Raw genomic sequence first — 15,556 nt, 5'->3', positions numbered from 1 at the left:
ACATAAAGTCGGAGTTACATTTATGGAATTAAAAGTATTCAAAACTGTAATATTTTAGTAGAAATATACTCTTATTTATGTTCAGTAAATTTTACCACTACAATGGAACCTCGCTCAACGAGTTTAATCCGTTCTAAAATTTCCGCATTTTTACTTGTATGTGTACACAAGTTTTGAAAATGATGTAGAAGGCGCGTAATCCGGGACTTCTCTTCTTATCGTCGCTCGTTATGCGGATCATTTTTCTGAAAATTAATTTTGCCCGTTATGCGAGGTTCCACTGTATATTCTAATTCCATTTTATGATTGTAAGGCCTTTTCTAGTTTAATAGCTTTGTTTTCTTCTAGAAATCCGAAATTTTAACATTAACATTTTATTTATATTCAGAATTTTCTTTTAATTGTACGAGAATAAACTAGTTGTCAAAGAAATATATGACCTATAATTTAGTGTTCATTTAACCATAAACATTAATAAATTTGTAAATAAGTTATAGATATATATATATATATATGAAAAATATATTATTATATACATATTGCCTTTATTGTTCGTTGATTTTCATTTTTACTAAATTCTCATGCAAATTACAAAAAGTTTGGGAGCATGCATAATTATATCTTGATCGCAACCCTGTAGATGGCGCAACTTAATTCAACTTGAATAAAAATAATTTCCAATTCGAGATTTTCTAATGCATTCAATTGGTTTATGTATCACAAGATTCGATACGAAGTTGATGTGTTTGAAAAACCAAAATATAAAAGTAAAACAATAAATAAAACCAATTATTAAAAAAAAAAGAAGATTTATGCCATAGATTACAAATATAAAATAAGTAACAATTGTTGATTGATTGATATGCTTCTCAATAAATGAAAAAAAAACTATTATTGAGCAAATTATATTACAATTGATAAATTCATTCAGTTAATTTAACTTGACATTCAGGATAAATAAGTAAATTTTCTTTGCAATTGATACCAAAAAAATATATAAACAGAATAAAGAGATTATTGAACCTGAGCTTTTAATTTTTTTTTATTATTATTGTTATTTATATAATTATTTAGTTAAACTAAATTGTATACAAATCGAAAAAATAAAATAAAGAAAAACAGAACATAGAGGAAATTACACAAAAATTACCATCTAATTCCAAAATACGAAAAATACATGAAAAATCTTAACTCTCTCGTCGTCGTTCGAACCACTCTTTTTTTTCAATAATTATTATTATTACAAATAAAAATCCTCTCTTTTTCTCAATAACATAACCATTCGTATATATAATATATATAGTCGCCGTTCTCTCTCTATTTTTTAATCGTCCACTTCATTTTCTCTATACATATATTATATAAATATATACCAATATACTTGAGTTTACTATACAAATGTTTGCAAATATGAATTAGCCTTGGTTCGCTTCCAGCTCGTAGCATTCATGAACATTCCCGATTTTTAGTAATAGCATCCAATTACTAACCGATGCATCAGCAGCTGGAAACGAACCAATCTACTTTGAATGAAGAGAATATAAAAAGACAGTACCTTGCACTCGCTGCTCAGTTTGAGCCCGAGCGACGGGAGTTTCCTTCTCTCTCTCTCTTTGTCTCTTTCACCACAGACAATAAACGAAAAATGAACACAGGATGGAACCTACCTTTCAACCCTCAACAATAAAATAAAAATAATGATCAATCCTCTTCAAGGAAACCAAAATCCAACAGCTATCAAATAACAAATTTATTTCAGCTCTTCTCACCATAATTCAATAATTGTCGTTTTTTTCTCTTCTAGTAAGTTTCACCTGTGTTCATTAAACTAATCACAGCCGTGTTTTTATATAATCCATTCAAAATCGCAGTCCATATTTGCAACACTATAGTTTCGAATCGATGAAGGAAATTGTAAAAACGAAAAATAATCATAAAGAAAAATGAACATTAATGAAAATTAAAAATAATAATAATTAAACACTTTTGAACTTTAAAAATCTGCCGAATCGATTATAGTAAAAATAAGATACTTATAATGAAGGTGATGTGCTCTCAGGAAGCGGCCTCGGGATCTTCTGCATTGACTACCGCTTCCTCAGCGGAAGGTTTGTCATCAACGATTTCGTCGTTGCTGCCGCCTCCTCCTTCACCTCCTCCCAGCTCACTGGGCTCGTCGTGAAGGGGTGTCGTGTTTCCGCCGACATCGCCTTCATCATCAACTTCTATGCCGACGACTTCATTGTCCTCATTTTGCAACTGTCCCTCCACTTCTTCCTCCACGTCACCGCAGTCGTCCTTTCCGGATTCACTCAATGATGGTGGGTTGTCTTCACTGATCGAGTTGTTTCCCCATCGGCTGCGTCTCTCCGGTCTGTCGAAGCTCTGATCCGCGGATGGCTCCCCGTCGAAATCTGGTCGGAAGCGACGTGGTCTATGCCTCGATGGCAGATGCGGAGAATCGTCAAATGGTGGACCGCCGCGGTAAAACTCTGGTGGACCTCCTTCAAATCGAGCAGGAAAATTAGGTCTCATACCACCATCCATCCAAGGTCCTGCGAAACCGTAACAACTACCATTACCAACCCGAAATATAAAAGACTATCCAAATAATTATTGTAAAATAATTAATTTCACTCATCAATCATTCCACAATAATAACAATCTCAAAATCATTTTTTGATAACATTTAACAGGAATACTAAAAGCAAGCAAGGTTTGTGCAAGTCTAGCGCTAATAGATATTTAATGTTTTTCCTTATAATGTGTATCTAGAAATTGGATTATATATAGTGTGTGCAATTAATTTGAATGTAAGTCTATTTCAGTGGGTATGAGAAATGATGGCTGTATAAGTTTGCATTTCATGAACAAATATTTGATATTTTAGTATTAACGGTTTGGTTGTTCAGGAATAATTACATTCAGAACAACTGAACCTAAGTGTTAGTTTGTAAAAAGATAAATTAAATAATAACATTAATTAAATAAAGGTGTAAGTTGTAAAAAACTTATTTCAGAATTAATGGACTCTAATATGTTAATTTCTGTTAATTCTAATGAATAAAGCTAGTAATTTACCTGGACGTGGTCCTCGCATATGCGGTGGAGGTGGACCTCTTGGATGGAACATGTGTGGTCTCATCATTGGAGACATGCCTCTTGGGCCATAGCCATCCGGCCTGAACCTAGGTCCCCTGGGACCCATAAAAGCAAAATCAGGCGGAAGAGGTCCTCGTCTTCTCTCTTCGAATCTCAACGTATCCCTGGGATGTATCATAGGTCTGATTTGTCCATCAAATTCCATCGGAGGACCATCAAAATCCATTACTGGCGGTTCGTATTCGATCGGCGGACCCTCAAACTCGGACGGAAAATCATCATGCCTTCGCCTAACATAATCCATGGGTGGTTCATTGCTATTAAAAGGGAATATCGGTCGTTCCAGCAACGGTGGTGGATGGTTATTGTGTTGTTCCTGTTCTTTAAACGAATTGTCTCCGGCCATTTCGCGTAAACGATCATTCAATGCCTTCTCACGATCTCTCCTATCGTCTCTACCATCCCTAATGTCGCGTCTACTGGGATCGCCCCAACGGTTGTTCGGAATCCGATCGCGTCTTTCGCCGCTTCTACTATCCCTTTCATTCTCCCTATCCCTTCTTTCTCTACTATCTCTTCTTCCTCTTCCTAACATCCTATTCATGTCCCTATCTCTATCGTGGCTATGATTCCTACCATCACCACGTCTGAGCTCATCTAACGACCGTGTATCGCTGCCGTTGAAGCTATCGTTAAGTTTCGAATCCGATTTATCGGCGTCTTCCATCTCAATATCCATATTGTCATCATGTTGTGGTGGCATCACCAATGGGGGCGGTTGAGGCGGAAGCAATCCAAAAGGCAACAGTTGTTCGGGTATGCCGCTCACCTCGGACTGGCTTTTGTCCAACGGAGGTAACTGCGACATAGGCGGCTGCAGCAAACCTTGCCCGAAAGGCGAACCAATGCCCATCATTTGATTGGGCATTAGGCTCGGGGGCGGCACACCCATAGGCACATTAGGCATTAATCCTGGTGGAATACCAAGCAGACGGTTATTTAGCTGGAATTGCGGCACTAAAGACAATCCCATAGGTGGAGCTTGCAAAAGGCCGCCTCCTGGGACCGGCGGTGGCTGACTTGTATCCACACCCACAGGTGTTCCAATTTCCGTTAGCTGGACGACACTTGAATTCGTGTGTTCAGAAATATCATTCTTAGTAGAATCTGTTGTCATTTTGTCTTTCAGCCAATTAGGAACGGTGTCTTCGTCAACCATACCACCGTCTTCAAGTAATTCCATGTCGATGTCAGGCTTCAGTTTGGAAAACGGGATGTAGGAGACTCCCAAATCACCCTCCCAATAATCCTTAAGGTCCTTGCCCTTGACACCTTTACCTGGAGCCCATGCTAACTGAAATAATACATTTATTTGTTACAAACATTTTAAATAAAAACTAATTAAATTTACAAAAAATATGCAAAATAGAAAAATTTTAATAAAATTAATTTAATGGATAAATAACAAAAACAAATTACTTACAGTAATAGCTTTTCCTTGCATCTTGTGATTTTTCAATTTCGTCAAGCATCTTGCAGCGTCTTGGCGTCGGTGCATTACAATAAATGCACATCCTCTTGGAATAATCAAATCGATACTGACAATCTCTCCGAATTCACCGAAAGTATCAGAAAGATCTTCTTGATGTACTAATTTAGACAAGTGTCCAACCCATAGCGTAGTGCTGCAAACTACACAAAACATAGCAATTAATAGAAATACAAAGTTTTTAAATCAAATTAAATTACCGCTAAGATTGTCTTTCTTAATTGGAGGCAAACCGCGCTTTCTGCGTTCCTTCTCCTTCTCACGGTCTTTCTCCTTTTCCTTCTCCTTTTCGCGTTCGCGGTCTCGCGATCTAGACCTATACCGTCTTGATCTAGATCTGGATCTAGACCGAGATCTACGTGACCTACGATCTCTTCCTCCACGATCCCGTGATCTTTCATTGGATCGACTCCTACGACGACGGTATCGGTCACGCGATGGACTCCTAGAATCGCCATGATCGATGTCGATAACCTCAACGTCATCGTTGGTCCCTATAAATTCTACTTCCGACTCCATTGCATTGTCATCAGGCTGCGATAGCTCGTAAGGAGCTGGAGGTTTGTAACCAGGTGGCGGCTGAGAAAGATCCGTCCCAGTTGGCAGGAAAAACGCCGGCAGCGCAGGCGAATTGGTATTACTTGGTTTAAACTCACACTCAGCAGCGAAAGGCAGATTCTAAAACAAAATCTCAATAAATCCACTTTGCAACTGGTTTAACTATTAAACTCACAGGCAATGTTTGCGCCAAATGCTTATCGAATTCCTCCTCCTGTTGCTTCATTTCCTGAAGTTTGCGCAACTTCTCCAAATCATACTCAGCATGCATGGGTTGACTATTATTCATCGTTTGTTGGAGCGTTTGTAGCTGCCGTAGCACTTCAGGATTTGATAAAAGACTGTAAAATCCAAACAATAAATCTCTTTGTTCTTTTCAGGAAAGCGTCACAAGCTTTTACCTTCCAACGTTGTCAATGGCTGCGTTATTGGGCTTAGGTGATGGATTGGTAGGATCATCGTCCTCGTCGCTACCATAATCGAAGTCCAATAGTTTTCGGTCAAAGTGAACCTGTCCTTCCTGTTTTCCCGCTTCGCCTTGCTGTTGCTGTTGTCTTAGCACAAGTCTATGCAACTGCTGCAGTTGAACCAAAGTGTTCGGATCCAAGGCATTCTACAATAAATGAGAAACGCATTACAGATTAACAATTCAACACAAAATGTACTACAAGAATACAAAGCACCTTTGCCACATCATATCAAAGCAATATAGAAGCGTCATGCAATTAACATATTGTCTAAATAAGTCTGTTCGTATTTTTAATCGTAACTATAATTAATTGATGCACTTTTTCTGATTCTCCCTTAGTTCATCAAATTTTTAGGGGAAAAAAATGTTCGTAACCAAGTAACATAACTTTGAATAAATATACACATTTTCTCTCTGTTAACAAAACTATTCAATACAAATTACTAATTAGTTTCTTATTTACAATTGACAACATTTATCTTGATTTTATTAATAAATAACATTAAGTATTTTTTAAATAATTAAGTTAATAACTTCAATATAATAAATATTATATAAAACCTTCAATATTGTATGAAATTAGTTGAAACAAGGTATCTCATCTTATGAAGGGTTTGTCTTCTAATTATACAAGGTATATAACAAATATTAATTAATGCATGGTAAGATTAGATCTCATACAATAAGATTTTTATCTTTATATGCAAATATGTTTGTTTCTCGTCCATTTCACTGTTTCTATCCAATGATTTATAATTGAAAATTCATGGTAGATCCTCGAGAGAACCGTCTGTGTTTGTTACTTGGCTAGTTCATTTTATTCCCTAAAAATGTAATGCTTCGTTGCGGCACACGCCGACCGTTTGCTTTGTAATTTTTAAACTCTCCCTTCGGGCTCCGTCTCGGAGAAGGGCAACAACAAGGACAAACGTGGGGAGGGCCATAGTCATTTTTAGTACCGGATTATTAGAAATGTTCCCAAGTTGCTGGGCCAAGGCGGCCTGGTCGGCACTACATCCTGTTCCGGTCTTCGTCGGCGTCTTCTGTAGCGCTGGCGAACCTAGTTACGAACAACTTATTTAGACAATATGCCTACATTCGTGCAGTATGCCAAAAAATAAATGAATAGCATCTTCGTGAGATGCGTAAAACCATCCGCGGATTAGCAACGAGTCACACAAGAAAAAATAATAATAACCGTAAACCCATTATATAACACATATGTGACTGGTTGGTTATCCCTGGAGAGCTTTTTTATTTATAGCAAAACTAAAGAGAAATAAATCAAAACTAATTGACTCAAAAATACAATTCGTCGCGAATTTTAAACTTTATGGAACTTACCTTTGATGTCCTCCAAAAAACTTAAATTTACAACGAATTGATTTTGATTAACTATTATATTGGCAACTGGCTAAAAAAATCAAAGGACTTTTTTTCAATGAAACATTGAAATGTAGTAATGACAAGGTCCTTCAATTTTCCTCACCAAATGCAATCGATTGTAGCAATGAAATTTTTAGTAATTCATAAGACTGCTAATGACGAAACAATTGCAAAAATCGACTGCATTTACCATATTAAAACGCCTAAAAAATAATAGAACTATTGATGATTTTGAGCAATTGGCATACTGCGTTTTCCGCTTGTAAATATAGATTTCTCGCTATTTATATACTTTGATACTTTCAGTTTAACGTATGTAAACGAAATCATCAACAAACCTTTGATAATGGCCGATTGGGAGGCGATTCCGTTGTTTTGGACTGCACCAGAGGCGGCTGCTACCGAAGCCGCATTCAATTCCTTGTGGATAGGATGATTAGGGTCGGCCAGATCGAAGAGAGGTTGGATCACGTCCGGCGCAAACACTTGGTTCTTCTGCCATAGATTCAAAACCCTTATCACTTTGCTCTGTTGAATGAGATGATAGAAATACATTAGTAATGAGTTGAGTATTTTGTAGGATTTTATTGAACCTTATCCTCTGGTGGACACTGGAACAAGTTGATGAACGTCTGCTGCATGTTCTTGGCGAACCTTGGCGCGAACACATCTTTATCTGCTCCGAATTGGTGTCGGGACTGCCTCACTATGGAATCGATCACATAAAGACCAGGCACCTTGTATTCGGATTTGCACTTCAAGATGAACTTCTCCACGCTCTGCACCACGTGTTTATAAAACTTGATGGCCTTTATCGCTCCCCGAGTCAGCGCCGTCATCTTTGCCTTCGAGATGGGCGGCTTGACTTCGTACAACGAAGACAGCTATAAAGGAAGAACAATAATCAATATTTATAAAAATTCTACTTAAAAATATAAGTAATTACAATGTATATTACTAATTACTTGGACTGTTATGAACATTAATTTTCGTGTATACTCTCATAGCAATTATCATTTAAATTAATTTTCTCTTATGTAAAAGATAAAGTAAAGAAAACTTCATCTTTAGTACTAATGTACATATTTGTTTATTGAAATACATTACATAAATAATATATTACAATGGACAAAACTAAAAAATGCAATAAAAGGTTTCATAAAAGAGATATTATTCTCTCGTTTGTTATTATACAAATAAAAATTTAATTTAAACAGAAAGATAATCGTCTGGTGGTAGAGAACCAAACTCCATTTCGATTGCAACCAATGTTGTTTTTGATGATCATATTGTATGAAGATTAAGTATAGAGACATGTTAATATAGGCAACTCAATCTACATGAAAAGAATTCACTTAATTTTTAAAATTAATTTAAAATAAAGTATAAAAACGTAAATACAACAATATAATAGATAAAATTTTATATCAATTAACCTATACATTTTCATTGCATTAATCTCTAGATAGAGTATGATTTATAAACTCATTTAAAAAAAAACAGGAAGTATGAAACAATGCGATTGCAATTCCAGTGATAAAAACATTTATCATTTTGAATGAATGCGTGGGTGCTAATTCATAGGTCAATGTTTACGTAGTATTCTACAAAAAACAAACAATCATAAACGAAAAGTTGCATTTTTAGGTTCCACATTCATTGCCACGTCTTGTTTAATTCGTAAACATAAAGCAATTAAACAACGTATTAATTGGAGGAACTGAACAAACTGTAAACAACCAGAACTTGTTTGCAAAGTGGTTCCACGAAAAAGCAATAAACTTCGTACAAAAAAGTGAACAACAATTAATTGTAATGTAAATTTCTTACAGATTCAATAATCTATTATTTATATCAAGTAGTAGTTCTGTATAATTAATACAATAAGCAAAAATCAATAAAATTGTATGTTTTCATTACTATAATTCTATATTAAACATTTATATTTGATACACAAATAACACTAACGTTAAAAATGAAGTTGTATTGTTCTTGCAAATCACTTATGTTTTACTAGAATATTATGTGTTTCCATTAAGTAGTTAATGTATTAGAATGTGGAATACAATATTAATTGTATTCAACAATGGACGACTAAAATTTAACTATACTTTGGAATTATCCATTAAAATCTACTATTCAATTAAAATACTGAAGACTTTGAAACGTAATTGCATTTAAAAGCAATGTAAAACTTAAAACATTTAGCAATTATAAATATTGAATGTGGACAATGTCCACTACATGTATTGTTTTTTACTATTGATTTGTTTTATATATATATATATATGTTCCAAGCATAATTTATAATCGTAAAATTTGTTTGCACTTCAATTGTTTATCTTGCAATAAATTGTATTTTTTTAAAATAACAAAAGCAACTAGTGACTATTCGAAATATTAATCATTGTTGTGTCTTGATTTGAATGGTATTTTATTTTTCGAGTTTACAGCGTTAATCTTTTGGATTGAACGATTTAATGTGCCTGTAATTAACGATTTAAGGAGGGGAAGTATAAATTATATAACTTCAGTAGTCGCGATGCACGAACTGGGGGGTCTCCTAGTAAACAAAGGGTTGGGTGGTCGTTGCCGCCTCCTTGGGGGGCGGTTTTTGCGTGGAGAGAAAAGTAAAAGCATGCGAAAATATTGATTAAAAGGTGACGACGATGCGAGGATTTCCGGCGGAGTTGGCCGTGGGGACGCCCCGATACGAAACAAAAAAACATCGCGCGGCGTCCCCGGAGCTTCCGCCCAAGGATTATTCGAGGAGGATTCACAGGAGGGGGCCTTGTGCAGGAGCAAGGTTGAGTTCCTAAGGAGCTCTCTCACACATACATACCTCGGCATTGAACGACTTGACCGCGTCCATATTTTTTCCACCAGTAAAATTGATCACCAATAGACCCACCAGGTCCTCCTGGACAGCACTCTAAAACTCTTCCCTTCTGCTCCTTGTCTCCGTTTTCCCTTCCTCTTGGAAACGATTCAATTACTCTTTTCGGCTTGCCTTCATCACACAATCAACTCAACGCAAGCCATTTTACTTCGGCGAGCTTGCCTCGTCCAATGACGTTACCAGCGCAATTGGTAGCTCTGACCCATCTTGAATAGTTACCAACATTTAACAACAACCATCGCCCATCTAGAAAACAAGCAATTGAACACTAATTTCATCAAAATAACATATTAATATTAGATTTACCAAATTATTTAACTTAAATTTAATCATTAATTGGAAATAATACAGTTAAAACTATTTAACATTAATGTTTACATGTAAATATGGTGGCCTAACATCCAACGTAACCTGCAAAACTATTTAAAAACCCATTAAAGCAACAAGAATGGCTAATGTTAAACCGATGCTTTCTCTAAAACAAGTAATAGACCTGTTAATTATACCTTGAATTACTTTGAACAATTTTTTTTTTAGTTTATACTGAGACAGGAAGTGCTGAAATTGTACCGCAAGATATTTAGAGCTATCAGAGAAGTTCCTGATGAAGTACACAGAAAGGAACTGAGAGACTGGGCACGCAGCGATTTTAGAGCCCAATCACACCACACTGACGAAATCACTATCAAGATGATGCTTAACTATGGAGAAAGGAGCTTGAAAGAACTGCAGACAAGCCTCAATCTGGCCAAGTGACTTTATTTTAAGTTTAGATAAATAGAGTGAATGCAGTGTATCATTAAAAGTATTGTAAATAGTAAAGTAATTGCCATAGCTATGGGTTTTGAGTCTTTTGTGAACATTTGTGCCAAACAGTGGATTATATGTTGTCCATCCATGAATAAGCAAGGTATCACATTGATCAAAGCCAATCCAAATGAAATCACTATCAGGTACTCTAGAAATTTCAGCATTACATCTGGATGCAGGTGCTTTGATAAACTGTACTTGGGGATGTAAGAGGATATTTTCACAGTCAGAAAAATATCAGATGGATGGCCAATATAAATGACTGGTGCCTTCCCAACCCGAGAAATCTTGAAAAGACTGGTGTTGTTCTCTAGCAGTGGCTTTAGGCAATGCAATTCATCAGGGCATTCAACACTGTTCTTGCAGTGATGCTGGGAAGTTTCTATAATAATTCTAGCTGGTAAACAAGCATGTGGCGGGATCTCCATAACTCCGTCCGTCTTCTCAATGTACTCGAAGCAAATACCATCCTCCTTTCCATGTGGGCAACAATCGAAAGCGGTATTAGTTTGCCTCAGCTGTACGCTCTCATCCAAATTGTGCACCATATCCGTTTCAACGCAATATCCAATTTTCTCATTCCTCGCTTGTATTAAACACATCTTGAAGTCATATTCATTCTTGACTTGGCAATTGTTGATCCTTGTTATAATGTCGTCCAATTCGAATCCCTTACCTCCCAGCAGAGGAGAGTTTTCACTTAAATAAGTTACCTTAACACCTTCATCTATTCTGAAAGCTGCCGAATAGCAAAAAGGTAAAATACTGTAAATCAGATATGCCACAGCAATTAGCACTAAATTATGCCAAATCCCTGCAGTTAAAATCTTCAGTCTCTTCCACACATTCAAAGAGTTCAAGTTATCAGAGCTTAAATTAACATAAGCTACTGGTAGGACAAAGAATAAATTGAATCCAACATTGATTATATGCACATCCTCTATAACTGCTGCCAGGGCATGACCAAACTCATGGACTATGGTGCAAATAATAAGGCTCAGACTGTAGTAACCCAATTCAGAGCTTGGTGTGTTCACACCTGGTATTATAGGTTCGATGATCAAATTTTCATCATTGTTGCTCAAGAAAAGACTTTGCCCAATTCCAAAGAGCAAAAGCAATACGGACAGAGGGAGCAGTGTTAATGTGATGTAGAGTCCTAATAGGAACCAGTTGTTTAGGAATCTGGTCTGGTAGCCACATCTCAAGAAGAATCTGTTGAAAATTGTTGTAGTCCATTGGATTTGGAAAAACTTTATTTGTAGCCCAGTCCCCTTCAAATACTGTATATATGGATAATGCATACAACTCTACAAACATAACAAAGTAATCTTATGAAATATTTACAGAAATTAAACAAGAATTACCTTAAAGAACATATCAAAGAACATTAAAATTGCATAGAAGCCTGTAGTTAAAATTAATATTATCGTAATATCCATGATTCTACAGCTCCAATTATTAAATAATACAGATATTAAGGAACTCACATATATATCTTACTAATTTCTAGGTAAAATTTAAATTTTTTAAGGTTAATGTTATTTTTTTTATATTACTTCGCCATTCATGAACTGATCTAGACAATATTGTATTTACATATTTTTTAAAACTAAACTATATAGTTTACTTTTCTTATGCCATTTTTTTTTTAAAGTACATGTTACAAAATCACAAAGTTGACAATGATTATAGTTAATAGTAAATAAAATATTTATTTACTATTCATATTATAGTTTGTATGTAATTAGTAATCATTATTTTGTAACATTTGTTACAGATTTGTAATAAATAAAATATTTTCATATTAAAAAAATTGATAACATTGCAATATTTGTGTTGGTTTGGTTGCATTTCAATATTTTTTTAATGTTGATACAAGCAAAGTTTATTACATTTGCTTCTGCAACTGGTGGAAGCTCCAAATCAGTTTACATAAGTCGTTTTAAATAATGAAACCAAAATATTTAAAAAAATCTACTTTTAACATATTATAAAGGTCCCTATTTGTCACTAATCACAATTTTTTAACTGATTTAAGTGCTTTCAGTAATGACGAATAAATATTACTTTACATTACTTTAAAGTTAAAAATTATATATGTTATTTTACACATGTGTTATCATTTACAAATTTGAACATATTTGAGTTGCTTTATATAATGTAACAAAAATATGTCCAATAAAAAAGCTATAACAAAAATAAAATCTAAAAAATCAATCATAGCAATTCCAACATTTCCAATTGTTAGTAATCAAACGAATCAACAATTACAATATAGTGGAACCTCGCTTAACGAGCACCTCGCTTAACGAGCATTTCGCTTAACGATTAAAATGAATTGTAACAAAAATGACTCGTTTAACGAGCGACGTTTCGCATTACGAGTGATGATGAGAAGAGCAGTCCCGGATTGAGCGCCTGCTACATCATTTTTAAAACTTGTGTACACATATTATATGTATTTTTGAATATGTTTTACTATACGAGTATTTCAGTATACGAGTAAAAATCCTGAATTTTTGGAACGGATTAAACTCGTTAAGCGACGTTCCATTGTAAATAATATTTAATTTAATCTCAATTGATAAAAAGCTGTTGTAAAAGTTCTGTACTTTCTTATATATTATAATCATTAAAATGAAGTGAAAACGAAAGCTACGAACACAATTCAAAACTAAAAAATAACTCATCGCATATTATACAGTCCCTATCTTTATTAATTGAAATAATCAAAAGATACAAAAAATTATATTTAATTTAATCTCAACTCAATAAATAGCTTTTATAAAATACTTAAGACATACTTACAGGACAAAACTACCCGATTTTATTGAATATTTATAATAATTTATTTATTGTTATTTATATGATATAAGTTTATGTGTTGCCATTTATTTAAGCAATGAAGCAAAATTATCTAAGCTTAAAATGTTAAATTATTGAACCAAACCGCTAATACTACATTTAAACTTAAAAATGCTAGACAAATATAACACATAGTAGATATTATTGCTCAAATCATTATTAATCGCACAGATAAAAAATTACAATATATTTTCATTAATTTAATCTCAACAGATAAAAAGCTTCTATAATATACTTAAGATAACCTAAAAATGAAAGCTTCTGTATTTTATAGAATATTTATAATAATTTATTGATATTTACACTATAACAAGTATTTGTATTATCATTTACAATTATTTGACTTTTTTAAGTAATGAAGCAAAAATATCTACCGCTAGTACTATATTGAAGCTTAAAAATGTCAAACGAAAGTTACCAACAAAAATAAAAATTTGAAATGAAACTTATAGCGGATCTAACTGATCCGTTCTGAATTGCACGGATCAAAAATTACAATATCTGCTATTTAATTTAATATCAACAGATTAAAAGCTTCTATAATATAGTTAAAAATTGAAACTAGTGTATTTTATTGAATATTTGTAATAATTTATAAATATAACAAGCATATGTATTATCATTTACAATTATTTGACTTTTTTTGTGTAATGAAGCAAAAGTATCTACCGCTAGTACTAAATCCAAGCTTAAAAATGTCAAACGATAGCTACCAACAAAAATTAAATTTTTAAATGAAACATACAGCAGATTTTACTGATCCGTTCTTAATCGCACGGATCAAAAATACAATATATTTTCATTAATTTAATATCAACAGATTAAAAGCTCATATAATATAATCCTATGTTACTTAAAAATTATAACTATTTTATTGAATATTTATAATAAATTATGGATAGTTAGACTATAATAAGCATTTGTATTATCATTTACAATTATTTGACTTTTTTAAGTATTAAAGCAAAAATATCTACCGCTAGTATTATATTGAAGCTATATTAAAAACTCATTTAATATATATGAACATTACTTAATAGTTCAAACTACTCTATTTTATTGAATGTTTGTAATAAGTTATGCATATTTATATCAAAAGAGATTTTGTATAACCATTAATAATTATTTAACTTATTTAAGTACTAAAGCAAAAATATCTATCGCCAATACTAAATATAAGCTGGATCGTACGAATAAAAAAGTACAATATATTTCATTTAATCGCAATCTATAAAAAGCTCACATAATATAATTAATATATATATATATAAACATTACTTAAAAGTTAAAACTACCGCTAATACAATTTTTTTACTTATTGAAGTACTATCATTCAGGAACAAAGCAAAAATGACTACCGCTAATGCAACATTTTTTCTTATTGAAGCACCATACAGAACTGAAACTAAAATTTCTATCGCTAATACAAAATTTTTACTTATTGAAGTACCATACAGAACTGAAACTAAAATTTTTACCGCTAATGCAAAATTTGAACATATTGAAGTACCATACAGAACTGAAACTAATATTTCTACCGCTAATACATTTTTTTACTTATTGAAGTACCATAAAGAACTGAAACTAAAATTTCTACAGCTAATACATTTTTTTTTACTTATTGAAGTACCATTCAGAACTGAAGCAAAAATTTCTACCGCTTATACAAAATTTTAACTTATTGAAGTACCATACAGAACTGAAACTAAAATTTCTACCGCTAATGCAAAATTTCAACTTATTGAAATACCATACAGAACTGAAACTAAAATTTCTACCGTTAATGCAAAATTTTTACTTATTGAAGTACCATTCAGAACCGTTAATGCAAAATTTTTACTTATTGAAGTACCATTCAGAACTGAAGCAAAAATTTCTACCGTTAATACAAAATTTTAACTTATTGAAGCACCAT

The 15,556-nt window shown here is 33.4% G+C and overlaps 3 protein-coding genes across 4 annotated transcripts; 1 reads left to right on the top strand and 2 right to left on the bottom strand.

Moving 5' to 3' along the window:
• Positions 1–1,172: 1,172 nt before the first annotated feature.
• On the bottom strand, positions 1,173–10,153 carry LOC108561795 (splicing factor, arginine/serine-rich 15). 2 transcript variants are annotated; one of them, XM_017919865.1, is made up of 10 exons: positions 9,907–10,153; positions 7,658–7,948; positions 7,403–7,592; positions 6,638–6,738; positions 5,611–5,822; positions 5,385–5,550; positions 4,852–5,329; positions 4,586–4,794; positions 3,082–4,456; positions 1,173–2,504 (listed from the first exon to the last, which is right to left on the bottom strand). In XM_017919865.1, exons 1-10 carry the CDS (start codon positions 9,934–9,936, stop codon positions 2,056–2,058), a joined length of 3,501 nt encoding a protein of 1,166 aa, XP_017775354.1. In that variant the 5' UTR covers positions 9,937–10,153; the 3' UTR covers positions 1,173–2,055. The 2 variants fall into 2 exon arrangements, with proteins under 2 accessions (XP_017775354.1, XP_017775353.1); XM_017919864.1 differs by having other exon boundaries at positions 1,173–2,555; positions 9,907–10,152.
• Positions 10,154–10,343: 190 nt separating this feature from the next.
• On the top strand, positions 10,344–10,801 carry LOC108561797 (LYR motif-containing protein 2). The gene is made up of 2 exons (XM_017919867.1): positions 10,344–10,447; positions 10,501–10,801. The coding sequence occupies exons 1-2, from the start codon at positions 10,412–10,414 to the stop codon at positions 10,717–10,719; spliced, it is 255 nt and encodes an 84-aa protein (XP_017775356.1). The 5' UTR covers positions 10,344–10,411; the 3' UTR covers positions 10,720–10,801.
• LOC108561796 (membrane-bound transcription factor site-2 protease) lies at positions 10,708–12,300 on the bottom strand. The gene is made up of 2 exons (XM_017919866.1): positions 12,141–12,300; positions 10,708–12,083 (listed from the first exon to the last, which is right to left on the bottom strand). The coding sequence occupies exons 1-2, from the start codon at positions 12,213–12,215 to the stop codon at positions 10,722–10,724; spliced, it is 1,437 nt and encodes a 478-aa protein (XP_017775355.1). The 5' UTR covers positions 12,216–12,300; the 3' UTR covers positions 10,708–10,721.
• Between the last annotated feature and the right edge of the window lie 3,256 nt (positions 12,301–15,556).

The sequence above is a fragment of the Nicrophorus vespilloides genome, unplaced genomic scaffold (assembly GCF_001412225.1).
Source record: "Nicrophorus vespilloides isolate i.1.1-1 unplaced genomic scaffold, Nicve_v1.0, whole genome shotgun sequence".
NCBI classification, from domain to species: Eukaryota; Metazoa; Arthropoda; class Insecta; order Coleoptera; family Silphidae; genus Nicrophorus; species Nicrophorus vespilloides.
The sequence above is the reverse complement of the archived record's forward strand: the minus strand, read 5'-3'. Positions and strand labels throughout refer to the sequence as shown.